The 14,740-nt window shown below is 37.2% G+C and overlaps 1 protein-coding gene across 50 annotated transcripts in view; it reads right to left on the bottom strand.

Annotated features, from left to right (window-relative positions):
- The window catches only part of SORBS1 (sorbin and SH3 domain containing 1), a 107,793-nt gene that overhangs the window by 34,445 nt on the left and 58,608 nt on the right, over positions 1-14,740 (bottom strand). For 21 of the 50 annotated variants that reach the window (XM_087964013.1, XM_026672764.2, XM_087964003.1 and 18 more), the window contains 7 exons: positions 12,746-12,809; positions 11,982-12,056; positions 11,646-11,708; positions 6,037-6,084; positions 5,727-5,856; positions 4,474-4,588; positions 952-1,035 (listed from right to left, as the gene is read on the bottom strand). In XM_087964013.1, coding sequence (XP_087820139.1) covers positions 952-1,035; positions 4,474-4,588; positions 5,727-5,856; positions 6,037-6,084; positions 11,646-11,708; positions 11,982-12,056; positions 12,746-12,809 — 579 coding nt within the window. Of the gene's footprint in view, positions 1-951; positions 1,036-4,467; positions 4,589-5,726; positions 5,857-6,036; positions 6,085-11,645; positions 11,709-11,981; positions 12,057-12,745; positions 12,810-14,740 lie in introns of all 50 variants that reach the window. The other 29 variants (XM_026672768.2, XM_026672772.2, XM_087964017.1 and 26 more) reach the window with 5 other exon arrangements.

The following is a 14,740-nucleotide window of genomic DNA, read 5'->3' as shown; positions in this document are numbered from 1 at the left end:
TAAAAATAGATGTCAATTAAGGAGGGTAAAATAACAAACCCTTGCCTTACTTGAAAGTCTTATCCATGCATTGCCCAATACCAATTCCACAAATAAGAGCGAACAGCAAGTAAAGGAACCAAACCATTTGGTCAAGGAATCAATACGAACTAACTAAGCCTCCCAGTCTGATTTATACAGAACACTGTATACATTTTTCTTGTGTTGTTCTTTTGACCAAAAATTGCCACTTTATAAAACTAAATAAGATATTAGCTAAAGGAAGCATTAAGCCCAGATTGGACTGAATGACTTTGGGACAACCACTGCCTTAGCCCAGCTCTGTGTTCACTGCCTTCAGCTTCAGAAAAGAAAGGCAGTAAGTCAAGAACTAAATTTCACCAAATATTTTTTTCAATTATTGAGCTGCCTTTTGGAATAAACCTTTAATTGGTACATTTTCCTTTGAAATATAGATCCCAAATAAAATCCATACAGTCCTCTCATACAGTATAAGGCCTTCTATAACCAACAATTTCATTAAATACAAGATAAAAATGAGAACTTCAAAATGAGAATATTTTCTGATATTCTCCCTCCCTACTTGTTAGCAAAAACAAAAGCATATGAGTAGGAAAAACAAGATAAACGAATTTACTCCTCATGGTTGTAGAATCAAATTACAGCTTGAAATGTAATTCTAGAAGACCTCTAGAAAACATCCATAGTATCTTATAGTTACAAATTTGCTGATATTCCTTCAGTTTGATTTTCAAAATCTGGCCTGCATGATTTTCCCAAAAGATAAATAACATACACTACAGCTTATAAAATAGTAGCTCTTTTTTCAGTATAATTAAATTGGCTAAACCAGGATGACAATTTTTGTTTCATTATGCATACAGTGAAGACGGAAAAGACAGTGATCCATAACAAAATCGTATTTATTAATGCTTGGGACTATCAACTTACCGGTTTCCCAAACTCCAATTCCGAAAAGAATTTATACCAAGGCTCATTCTTTAAATCTATCTCTTCTGGGCTTATATCCCGAGGCTAAAGAGTTGGTAAGATAAGAATGGAAGAAAGAGAAGGACAATATTATGCAAAAAATGCTAGGAAGACTGTTAAAGGTGCCACATTCTGTAATTTTTTTTCAATAGTTTCCTAGTTATCAAACTGGAAGGTCACACCCATAATTTTAAGAACAATTTGCAATCTTATTCGTACTTCACTGGGAATAGGTTTAGTTACACTCATTTCTAAGTAAACAAAAATGGGAGTGCATTGTTGTCATTAAAGAAAGGTATTTCCTAACGAAATAATCTTCCCATATTATATTTGTGTTATTTTTCTAAAACAGGAAAAGCAATAAAGCAATAAGAGATATCAGAGTTGGAAGGGACCTTAGAGGTTCCTTAGACCTTCTAGTCTAACCCCCTGCTCAGACAGGAAACCCCATACCATTTCAGACAAATGGTTGTCCAATCTTTTCTTAAAAACCTCCAGTGATGGAGCACACTCAACTCCTGGAGGCAAGTTGTTCCACTGATTAATTGCTCTAACTATCAGGAAATTTCTCCTTAGTTCTTGGCTGTTTCTCTCCTTGATTATTTACCATTTATTATTTCTAACTTCAATGTACATTTCAAGTTAAATAACTACTAGAATTCTAGTAGTACAAATTCACTAACTAAGTAAAAACAAAAATCCATAGGGGAAGATTATGAATTGTCAACAGTAATAAGAGTGGATGAATCAAAATGTCCTTCTATTAATACAACACATGAACAAAATCTAAAACTCCATCTCTAATTTCCAAAGCACTTTACCTGAAATAGTCAAGATTTCTATTTCCTCAGCTGTTGGATAATATCATTCTCTGAATATGATTCATTTTTACTCCATTCTCACTGCAACATATTACTTTATTTATATAGAGTATGGCATCTTTAACAGCACATAGGGTAAGTGAGAAGGCCTGTCTCAAAAATAGCACATGAAAAGATAAAACTCTACACCAGGGGTGGGGAACTATGGCCTTTTACCACTTTTATGACCATGCTGGCTCAGTAACTCTGGGAGTTGAAGTTCACAAGTCATAAAGGGACCATAATTCCCCACCTCTGCTTTACACCATATAGCTGGCAATGGAATTCAAGTTGCCATGGTTGGGAAATCTTGCTCCATACTAAACAGGCTATATTTAGACAGTAGATGTGTTAATGGTGAAGTTGCTAAGGGAAACAGATGATTTGCTTTAAAAAAGAGAATGGAAAGCTTCTACTCTAAGAAATTGCCAACATTTCATGCATGATTAAGGGTTAAGAATACAAATAACAATTAAGAATGGCATATCTAAGAACAGGATACACCAGGAACAATATAACAGTTAAGGAGTCATATTTTCAATATAACAGTTAAGAGAAGGAGTCATATTTTGCTATTGTATTCCATGTTAAGGAAAAAATATAAAATTAATGACATGCAGTTCTTAGAATCACTGTACAAGAAACAAAGAATATGTGCAACAGTTCTTAAGACACAGTCTTGGTATATAAGATATAGTGCAATCAACCCAGAATACATAGAGTGGTGCTAATACAGTCCCAGGTTTGCAAATGTCTTTTGTTTCCATGTCACACTCATATTAATCTGATTATCAATTACAATTCTAAGATGCTCTTTACAAGTACTACTACCAAGCTAGCTACACCTAATTATATTCCTGGGTATTTTCTTACAGTTTTTTTTCCTTAGAAAAATGCTTCACATTTGTTTGTTAAATTTAATTATGTTATATTTAAATTCCTAAGAAACAATTCAAAAGATCATTTTGAGTGTAGTTTTGTCTTCTAGCAGTCCTGTTCAAATTTGTTCTTCCTGGTAATTTGTTAAGTATTCTCTCCATGTTGTTATCCAGGTAAAATATATGTTGAAAATAGTCACTCAAAATTTAAAGGCTTGAGTATCCACCTCCTCCACTTTAATAAGAAACATTTTAAAGGAAATCTGGATTCAAAATTGTCATGCTGTCTAGGTCACATTTAACTAGCTTGCTAGTTCAGATTCAAAGGGAATTTTGCCAAATGCTTAACTGAAATCAATGTTATTATGTCCACAGCATTCCCTCAATGTATTAAGGTTAGCCAATAAAAACAGAGAGGGAAAGATACGTGGCAAATTTGATCTTGACAGCTCAGTCACTGTCACTGCATCATAGTGATTGTGTGGTGTGTGTGTGTGTGTGTGTGTGTGTGTGTGTATTTACTGTATCTAATTATACGTATATATACTGTATCTAATTTAACCATTCCCTTTTTTTAAAATTCCTCTTGGTCATCAAATTACAGTCAACTAAGGAAACTAGTCTAATGGTCACATTGCAGGGGGAATAATGTAAATCACAGTTTTTTAACTCATGTTTTAAAATACAGCCAAGCTTTTTTATAGAATTGTTTAAAACCACCAACTTTCTGGTAGAGCTTTTTCACAGAACTTGAATCTGAGATTTGTTTATCGATTGCACAAACTTCTGAATGATCTTGTTCTTTAAAAGTAGCTCACGTTTAGAAACTGTGGCATGTAGAAACTTCATACAAGACTCAAGGACTGGCTTATTAACAGCCCATCTTAAACTGAGTTGACTCCTTCTTCTCTTATATCACGCTGTATGTAGCTCTAGGAAATAGAACCTGTACTAATCTTTTCAAGAGGTGCATATTTTGTAATGTCTCTTGTAAAATACTAAGAGAAAAGGAGAGAAAACATTCCTCCATTTTATATGAAGATGAACAATGAGAGAGAAAATAATGTTTTCTTCCCAGTGGTTTAACTGCTGTAGCCAGAGGAGAAAGGGGGGTGGGATATCATCCTTTCCCTTCCACTAGCCATTTAGGAAAAACTGGATAGTTTATTTGTAGATTGAGGTCCTGCAGCAAAAAAGTTGGCACAAAAGTGAGGAAAGTCTTCCTTTATTCACAGGGTATGGAGAATAGAGAAACAGCAGTATTTTCATGATCTGAATGGTAATAATATTTACAGATAATTTACCTTGTAACCCAAGGAGCACTAGTCTTTCTCCCAATAGGAAAGGGGCTGGTTGAGAGCTGGTTCCTGCCTGCCAGTGTGCCTCTCCCTCTTCTTTCTTCCTGCTCCTGCCAGTTGTGATGGAGTAGTGACTCAATAAGAGATGAGTGCAGCAGGGCTATCTTACTACTCATTCAGAATACAGTGGAAGGCAATCAGTCCCATGAAGGCCTATCAAGCATTGCCCCTCAATCTGTAATCTCCACATAGGAACATGGCTTCTCCGGTTGCTCCCAAGAGGAGAACCTCCACACAATTCCTCAAATTAGGCCTCTCTACTCTAAAACCATGACCTCTTGGCCAGTTTCTCTGCAGGCTTTCAGGAGATACTATTTCAGGCAGGAACCAAATCCACAGAGCACAATGGAAAATATGCACATAAAAGTAAAATCAAATTACCATTGCCAATGTTTCGTTGTCCAGAACTGAGGACATCCCTGGACGATATTCATAAATGCTTTTAGGTTCAGCCCAGTGCTTCCTCGAGTCTATTTTTTTGTCTGGAGGCTCCCAATCATTCCTTTAAAGAAAAGAAAAATAAAGTGCAACTTTTCAGGTCACAGCGATTAACATTTTCTTTAGAAGCCGAAAAGGAAAATAGAGAAAGCTTCATCCAATTTAATTTGTTTACGGAATGATTTTTTTCACTAATTCTCCAAACCATAATTCTGTTTATTACAAATGCTACAAAACCACAAACCAAAGTATTATCGATGTCTTTAATTTGTAATTTCTTTTCCATTCTCATTTCTACTCTCTGACAAACCCTGCTTCATATACATGCCTTCTATTGAAGAACACTGTAAGGCTTATTATTTGTACTGTAGGTTTGTTCTTCTTTTTCATTATAAAAAGCAAATGAGTCCCTGTTCAAGTAAATGCTCCTGCTATTCCCCAGAAACACATGCATGCACATACACACGCACCAAAGTAATTGGCAAAGTTTGGAACCTCAGTTAAGCCAATTCCTATTTTAGCTAAATGACCTTTGAGACACCACTTATTTAAAATGAGCCCATTGCATCATACCTAGGGTCATCCCCGAGGCACCTTAGATTTTCTACATGAGAAATCTTGGGTCAAGAGAAGGATGACACTTTTTGCGTGATGGAATATTCAAAGATTGTTCTTGGCTACGTCAGTAGTTGGGGATGAGATAAGATGACAATGTATAAAATTGTAAGAAATCGCTTTGCCATAGCAAACGGAAGACAAGATGAACCCCAAAATATGCTTACTTGGATACAAATTCTATCTAAAATTTATGTGCTTAGTAAAGATTGCTTTGTGAATGATATAGAAAACCTAGTTTTCAATTTAGTTTATTTTTTTCATTTTATTTTTTAATTCTGCTCTTATTATTTTTCATTTTATTTTTTAATTCTGCTCTTACTACTTTATAAGAAACTCAAGGCAGTGAACATACCTAATACTCTTTCCTCCTATTTTCCCCACAACAATAGCCCTGTGAGGGGGGGGGGGCGTTGAGCTAAGAGAGTGACTAGCCAAAGTCACCCAGCCAGCTTTCATGTCCAAGCCAGGACTAGAAATCATTGTCTCCTAGTTTCTAGGGCAGCACCTTAACTTGTTGGTTTGTTAGTTTGCTGCTAGTTGCATTACCCTGAGCTACTCCTTCAACTGTTCTCATCGGTGATTACCTCTCAGAGTTCGATTTAAAAGATGAAGAACGAGTGGGCAATGGCAAGGTGGCTGATCTCTTCATTATCTTGTCTGTGTTGATGGTATAATTCTCACTCTTGGAGCGGGGCACTGAAGTTTGTGCTGTTACTGCAAAGGGACAAAGTCAGATGTGTTTGTAGGAGAACAAAGGCACCAATATTCCAAACATGAAGGTTTGTTGCATTTTGGGTATATAATGGAGTAAGATTCATTTAGCACATCATGTAGCTCTCTCTTTCATACAACCTTTAGCACTTATATAACTCATTTCAATCTTCAAATACTTACCTTCTTTGCCAAAGGAGTCCTGTGGAAAATATGAATCAGAATCTTCATCTGTGGAAAAAAAACATAATTTGCTATCTGTTTAGATATTCCATTATATATTTATGACTATGGCTTCCCCTTCTGCCACTCTATGAATCCAAGTGCAAATTCTATTATCAATTCTGGTAGTGATTAATAACAAAGACACTGCGCTCCTTATGCAAAAGCAGCCATCAGAACATTGCAAGGAATATATGGGTAGGTTATTCATACGTCACAGAATTAAATACATTCAATATTCATGTATTTTTGAATGCCTGCACAGTTTTCATGTCACCTCATTTATTAGGACCAAGCTTGATCCTAATAAATATACCTTGAAACTCTTTGAATCTGTACAGGGGAGGCTGACTTTCTCTCTTCATACGTAGAGGATATATATGAAGGCTTTGATGGGGCAAATGCATTTGATCTGGTTTACATTTAACATTAAACCAAGATTATGAATAAACTATGGTGATCTGCTTTTTAAATAACATCAAATCAAATCAGAAGAATTCAGCTATTGCATTAAACTGCAATATAGCATATGAACCAGCCGTATTCATTCAAATCATATTCTAAACTATTTTTACAGAAATCATATACGGTACATATCTACCACATCAACTTTGCCAGAAGTACAACATTCTTCCTTAATAATAATAAAAAAGGTGCCTGGAAATACCTGGGAATGGAAATGAAGTATTCCAATCCCAACTTTTTAAATTGAACACCAAAAATACAATGCTAACTCCATAGGCCTTTGCTTAATTCAAATTAATATGTCCCATGATCTCATTCCCTGGAATTACAACCAAAATCTTCCATTTACTCCTCCTGCCTTGTGATTCGCAGGCTCTAAATATTTTCATTTCATTAACTAAGCTTCCAGATCTGTATATCAAAAAATCTCTAGGGAAAGATTCTTCATAAACCTTCAGTGAAACCTTCCAAACTCTCATAATACAAAATAATTTAGCAAATAGGGTTTACAATTAGCAAAACAACACTGCCTCCCATTTGAAAACATATACATACTTTGCACAGCAGGACTGATGTAAAATCAGAAAAGAATAAATCTATGGACCTTCAACCTGCATCTGAGTGTTGAATTTTTCAAGCTAAGGGGTCATTTACAAACCACCCAGAGTCATTTAGGACAGATGGACAATGTAGAAATTTGATAAATAAATAAAGTTTACAAAGATTTGATCAATAAATAATTTTTACAAACATTCCCACAGGACTTGAAGTTAAAGTGCATTCTTTAGTCATTTGCTGCTGTAAAGACCACCAATCTCTCTGCTTACAATTGCCTGATAGCCAAAGAACCTGGGTTAGTCTCCAGACAGCCATGATCTGAAACATTCATGTCATACCACATTCCTGTCCTTTACACAAGTAAAGGAATGTGAGAAGCAGAAGCTTCTTAAAGCAATGATAGCAGCAGACTTAGGAATTAAAAACAATTCCACCAGGGATCCTAGCAAAGGCCTCAGCCAAGCAATCACAGAATGGATGTCATCTGAAATGAAAATAAAATGAGAGGCAGACAAGAATTCCACCTGCTTTCTGAATTCAGTGAAGCAAGGTCTGATCGTCACAGGAACTGTAAAGAGGAGAGCTTCTTCTCCAATACTTCTAGCATTAGTCATACAACCACAACTGGTTAGGTAACTAGACAGTGTTTTTATTAGGTGGTTCTTTATGAAAGGATTATTATAGAAATCTGCCATAATACCACTGGTGCCTAGGTTCTTAGAAAACAATGCAGCGAATCTTGTCAGATTAATTTTATTTCATTTCTGGATCAGGAAATGTCTTACATACAATGTGGAAATGCTGTAAAACATCTGACAACATGTGCATGATATTCTGATTAGCAAGTTATTCAAGTTTGATTGGGTGACATTTCTATATATTTAATCCATAACTGGCCTGAAACTCCACCCAGAATGCTCATCAATGGCTTTTCATCAAGTTGGGAGAGGTATAATGTAAAGTGCCATATGACTCTTTATTAGAAAATTTATCAGAAAACTGGAGACAGAAACTAAGAGAATAAGAAGTCAGAAACAAAATTCAAAATGATCTTGATAGATTTTTGTGAGAAATGGGTTGAAAGTGCCATTGAATATAAACTGAATAGCAAAACTATTCAAAGGCAAAAGAAACAGTATAGGGTATAGTATGAGTGAAAGGGACATTGGAATTGCAGTTGATCACTTGAAAGCTAAATATGAGTAAACACGCTGAAATGGCTACTAAAAAAAACAAATGTAATTTTAGGCAATATCAGCAAGTGAGGTCGTATTATTTTTCAAGGATATGAAAGGGTACATTGTGTAGAAGGAGATGGGACAATTTCCAACACTTATTAGATCTGGCAATTTTATCTTGCTCCTAATTCATGTGGGGATGCCACTGCTAAGATCAGCTACATCTGTTAACTGTGAAGATAAATGAAGGAAATTCATAAAGTTGAATCCTCAGGAAAGGCTCTCATTCATCTTTCCCATCCACAGAAGAGGGCTCAAAGCAATGGAATCCTGCAAGTGAATGGCTATGCAAACGCTATTGACTGAAGAAAGCTGAGTTTTTGCACCAAGATTTGAATCATTTGGATGATTGGCATGTAATCAGTTGCATTTCATAAGGATTGAGAAAATATTTTTTGTTGCAGCATGGGGAGTCCAAACCCTCTGTGGTAGTGATGTGTCAGCAGCGCCCAATTTTAAATCTTCCAATATCCCAAGTAATGCTACCCAAATCTAGTAAGATAAGTGGCAAATTATCACATTTTTATACGTGGGGGGTGGGGGAGAGGTTAAATCCCAGCTATAATCTCCAACTCTTCAGTCCTGTAACCCAGATCTAGTATTATACAGGTAGTCCTCAACTTACAACCACAATTGAGCCCAACATTTCTGTTGTTAAGTGAGATATTTGTTAAGTGGGATTTGTCCCATTTTATGACTTTTCTTGCCACAGTTCTTAAGTGAATCACTGCAGTTGTTAGGTTAGTAACTTGGTTGTTAAATGGCTTCCCCACTGACTTTGCTCCTCAGAAGGACACAAAAGGCAATCACATGACCCCGGGACATGGCAAATATCATAAACGTGAACCAGTTGCCAAGCACCTGAATTTTGATCACATGATCACAGGGATGCTGCAAAGGTGAAAAAGGGTGAAAAACAGTCATAAGTCACTTTTTTCAGTGCCATTGTAATTTTGAACGGTCACTAAACAAACTGTTGTAAATTGAGAACTACCTGTATGCAGTTTTGGGCACCACTCAAAAGGGCTGAGGATGAAAAATTGCAAGAGGAGGAGTCCAGAACTATGAAAAAAAGACTGAAGTAACTGAATTGAGGGGTGATTTGATAGCACTAAAGGTGATCTATTAATATTGATTAGGTTTCAATGGAATGTCAAGAAAAAAATTAATCCAAGCAGTAGATTGGACTCTAAATGCTCCTTACAAGAAAATATTTGAACATTACAGTAAGGAAGAAGGGAGTCTTATAAGTTACCTCAATGATTCAAAATACTCATGAAAGTACATATATTATTTTACAATGCAGAGATGAGGCAATGTCTCTTGGTCCTCTTAACCTAACCCTTTTCTGGAATAATGGTTGTACAGTATTTTTAAAGCAAAACAGATTTAATGTGAATCTATTAACTAAACTCGTAAGATGAAATATTAGTACAAGACAGAAAAAAAAAATCTTACTGGATTCTTTAGGAACATGCCTCTACTGCCCACAACCATGGACACATATTTTGTGCTAAGCCTATGGCCAGGAGGCCCTTCAGCCAATTTTGGCTGGCCTGACAGCTGTGCCCTTTTCCTGATCAGGAGAGGTCACCCCATTAATCTCGCAGTTACACTACTGCAACTCAGAAGCTGCAGCTGGCATAGAACATGACTGTCCATTTGTTGTCCTGTATTAATCAACCTGGTAGAATAACGCCTATGTCATAAGACTTCTATTAGTTGCCTGGAGGCTTCCACGCCCAATTCAAAATACTGGGCTAAAAAAGTTCTTTAAAATTTAGGCTTTCTAATCTTTGGAAACATCTGCTTCAGGTAGAATATTCTGCTATATTCTAGCCTGGTGGAGGCATTGATGTGAATGGAATCTCCCCAAGAGATCAGGATAGGGAATGGGTGATGAGGGCCTCCTCCGCAACTGTCTTCTCATTTTAGAATAGCTTGCTCCCAAAAGTCAAGCTGGTTCCCATTGTCCTGTCTTTCAAAAAGGCAATGAAAACTGAATTATCATTGTTCCACAAATAGAAGACCTTCATTAGGTAACAGCAGTAGAAGGGTAGCCTTACATGTGTTCTTTTGCTTTTATAACTGTAGGTCACTAGAGCCTGGTGAGTAGCTCTAATGTAAGCTGCTAAATAGGTAAATCAACCAGCAGCAGTTTATAAATCTTACCTAGAGCAACCTCTGTCATGAAACAAGAAAAATCAGTTGCTTAGACATACCACTTTATCTGATGAAAAATAAGTGACAATGTGTGATCTTCCACTCTCTTCTGCCCCACTTAATCATAAGAGGAAACACCTTTTTCAACCAGCCCAATGATTCATCACAGCATGAAACAACAATTTTGATACCAAAGCTACTAATATCAAAATAGAAGGAGAAGAAGGAGAAAATAATTACGTTTTTTTGTACCAAAATATCACCTTTGAACCATACAATATAAAGTATATAAAGTATTCCAATTGCTGGACTAAGAACCTCTTCTGCAACATGGCAAAGAAGTATGTCTGACCCAAACTTTGGATTAAAAATGTGATCCACCATCAGTCACTACTACTAGATCCATGGATCTCAATCTTGGCAACTTTAAGACACATGGACTTCAATTCCAGAAATCCCCATGGCTGGCTGGGGAGTAGAAGTCTACATATTTTAAAGTTGCACTAGGCCAATAATATTCAAAGTAGCTTAAGTCTTCCAAGGATTATCCTCTGGTATAAGATGCCATGATTTCATCTCTATCCCTAATAATGCTATGGATAACAACTTTTCATTTCAAAATTGGATATAATTCTATGTTATTCATAGAAAGTAGATCACTGGAGATATGAATACTGTACACAATTTTTAACAGGGAACACTGTCCTGTAGATGTGGGTGACACACAAAACATGCTGGATCCTGCAACCATCACTGCCGCACTGGCCTTGCCCTAGGTAAAGGAGTCCTTGACAAATATGTATTCAAGGTTTTTCATTCCATTTAATAAGAATGTATGTCTTTGTGGACTGGCCTCCATGTGCTGTGTGATTTCAGATGCCTGGATAATTATCTTGAACTGACAACACAAACCAAAGAAAATCCAAGCTCCACAATATTAATTAGGGGACTATTAGAAAACTGAAAAAGCAAAGCAAAGCTAATAAAGAGGTTCTACCATTCAGCATGTAAGAGCAAAAAGCAGCTGGTGACAATCACAATTAAAAGACAGCAAATGCGACTTGGTGACTACAAAAACTCTGGCTGGAAAATTAAGAAAGCAGAAGCTTGTACAAAAGCAAAAGTCAATTGATCTTAACAAATTACCTTCAGATCTAGGGCTAGGAGTAGACACAGGAAACTGGTAAGTAGGAGAATAAGGATTTTGTTCTGCAGCAGAGAAAAGCAGTGGGATTGGACAGCAGCCATGCTTAAGTGGAGGAACTTCATCACTTCTCAATTTTCTATCCCATTATGTTTTTGTATCCCACTTTGCTACTAATATTATCCACTACTTCCAAGATAGAGCAGTTGGTCTCCATCAATACAAAACAAGGAGACATTCCGAATAGCATTCAATTTTTAATGAGTCATATTGTAGTATGACAGATTAAACTATGGTTGTTAGCCAAACAAAAACAAGATACATTCTTGTTATGGTACCTTTGCTTTTGGCTTGAAAAGCAGGAAGCTCAGGGAATATGTAGGTAGGGCAATAAGGGTTTTCTTCAGGAGGGTCTGTGCAGGAAGAGCACATTTCAGAAAAAGAACAGAGAGGAAAGATACACTGTAAACAGAGTGGAATATGTTAGAAGAAACTCCTAATACTCACATGCTGAATAGAGTTGCCATCCCTTAAAAATGCATAATTTAGTCTTAGGCTGCCCCTTCAGATCAGCCATGGGCACAATGCTTTTCATTCTAGGGTGGTTTGTCTCAAATTAACCAGCCATTAGCGCTAAATAGCAGGCACAGAAGTTTTGCAGTTTTGTTATCAATTCTGATTCAATTTAGGGAAAGAAGATTTGCTTTGAAAGTGCTTCCAAAGGAGAAAGAGAATTCTCTTTGGTGGAGTGTGGTAGTTTAGCATACATTTAATTGCAAATTGGCCAAGGGTATGTATGAATGCAGATGATACAATAGACTCCTGAGGGAAGAAATGAAGTTAGGACCCTGGTCAGAATCCTACTTCTCCTTGCTCCAAGTTCTGAGCCTCAGACAAAATCCTCCATTGGCAGCTATGGAGATTTCTGCCTCAAGACTAGTAGCTGTTTCATTTGTTTGTTTGTTTGTTTGTTTGGGGGGGGGCAAGAGACTTCATAGGGAAAAAGTTTAAAGCCACAACCTCCCCCCTCCCTAAACCAGGATATTCCATCCCAAAAGAAACCGGTTAAGTAGATAGGTAGAATGTTTTAAATTAAATGTACCTTTTGTCAATCTGTGGATTTGTTTGAACATTATCTTGTACCAGTCCTTGGATCGCTCTGAATTCTAATAGAAGAAGAAAGATAACACAGCATTTGAAAAGATTTAAATACCTATTTGAGTTATGGTATCTTATATCTATTACCTTATGTTAATGATTTCTGCTCATCATAGGCTCCCTGGCAAACTTGTGGATGCAAAAGACCTGTTTTTCCAACTGTGGGGTAAATTGTTTTGTTCTAGGGATAAGTTAAGCAACTAATGTATGGGATGCAGAAAGTTTTAGGAAAGCAACTCTGTCCTAAATTTCCAATTTTAGTGGTGATGTTTTGTAATTCTAATACAAGTATGGAGTTCTTGCCGTCCAGCAGGTGTTGCTCCAGCATCAATCATGACAGCTAGCAGGACCTCGAGAGCCATCTACAGATTTTGCATCATTTCACTGAAATCCCTTCATTAAATGCCATTCACTTCACTTCTTGTTATTACTCAAGTTATTTGTTGACTACTCATAATAATGTTACTTCATTTGATTTGTCTACATCAAAATCTTTAGCATTCATGGTCTCTCAGTGCTTGTGGTTTTTTTAGCTGATTTATCAAAGTGCATGTTCAATGTCAGATTAGTTCACTCAATTAATACTACAATAGTAGAAAGTCAAATGTAAAACAGCCAATAAACACACTGCCATGCCCCTGTCAGAGTCTGAATCCGAGGAGGAAGACAAACAACTGACAAGGAATGGGAGTGTGGCTCTGTTGGCTGTGGAGGAAACTGGATAAGGGCAAAGTCTGGCTGGGCAGAGCAGGGAAGAGGTAGAACAAGGGAAAAGGAGTTCAGAGGAAGGCCCACCCCCTCTTCATCCTAGGGCGTGCAGGGAGGAACAGAGAAGACAGCAACGTGGGTTGCGTGGCTTACGGGGAGGAAAGGGCTTTGATTCCCTTAATTAACCACACCTGGGAATGAGAGTTTAAAAGAGATGCAAGCTGAGTGCGACATCTGCTGGGAACCAATGTGAGTTTGTCTTATGTTGACTTTGGTTAACTGCGTTCCTGGCATCCTCCCAACCAGGTTGAATTACTGATGTTCCTTCACATCTGGAATTCCTTCTCTTGCCTTACTGTACTAATTACATCTTGCCTTGATGACTTACAGTTACAGTTTTCGTTGACCACGTTTTGGACTTGATTCTCTGCAACCCAAGGCTGTTCCTGGGAGAGTTTTTTCTCCAGCCAGAAGGTAACCATGACAAGTGGGAGCAAAGTTGGAGCTAATAAAGGGACTCCTACTGATTATTTGACTGTATAGCCTTTGTGCCACGCCCTGGGTCATCACATACATATTACATGAACCTTCACACTGGTGCTACAGGCAGTCTTCCTATCACATATATTTAGGACCAAAAACTAGGCAATATTAAAGTAATGTGAATTGGTGCAGCTGTTATAAGAACTGATCAATTGTAATTGTAGATTTTCAAATGGTTATCTGTGAATTCACACTTTGGGTTTCTAGCCCTGGGCAATAACTGTGTGGAATCTTTCAGATCCTAGAATCTTCAGAGTTTGCAGCATAGCAAGGCAGGGATCCACTAACGTTGGAGGACCAAGCATATGAAAGCAAGGTTGAGCATCCCTACATGCAAGTGGGAGAAACTGTGAATTCACAGATGACCCGTTCAAAGAGTACCCAAATTCTTTTTGAACAAATTACATATCTTGAGCTACATTAAATACTGTTTAGCTCTTGTGACAGCATCAGTTTTAGGCACCAAAATAACTGTCAGCTGCTCAATTTCACTTTCTTTGAAGCTCACAAACAACTGCCATAACCAGGAAGGAGGGGGAATCTGGGAAGGGAAGTGTGCTGGAGGTGTGAAAGAATGCAATGGGAAACTGGGGAGTATGGACACTAACAGGAACCAGAGGTGCTAAAATAAGCCATCTGCCGAGCTTCAAGGACTCCAGTCCTGGGAAAAGAATTTATACTGGTGCAC

This window comes from Notechis scutatus, chromosome 4, assembly GCF_049901735.1.
Source record: "Notechis scutatus isolate UNSWTSFEM ecotype Mainland chromosome 4, rNotScu1.2, whole genome shotgun sequence".
NCBI classification, from domain to species: Eukaryota; Metazoa; Chordata; class Lepidosauria; order Squamata; family Elapidae; genus Notechis; species Notechis scutatus.
Note: the sequence above shows the minus strand (reverse complement) of the source record. Positions and strands in the feature narration are given on the sequence as shown.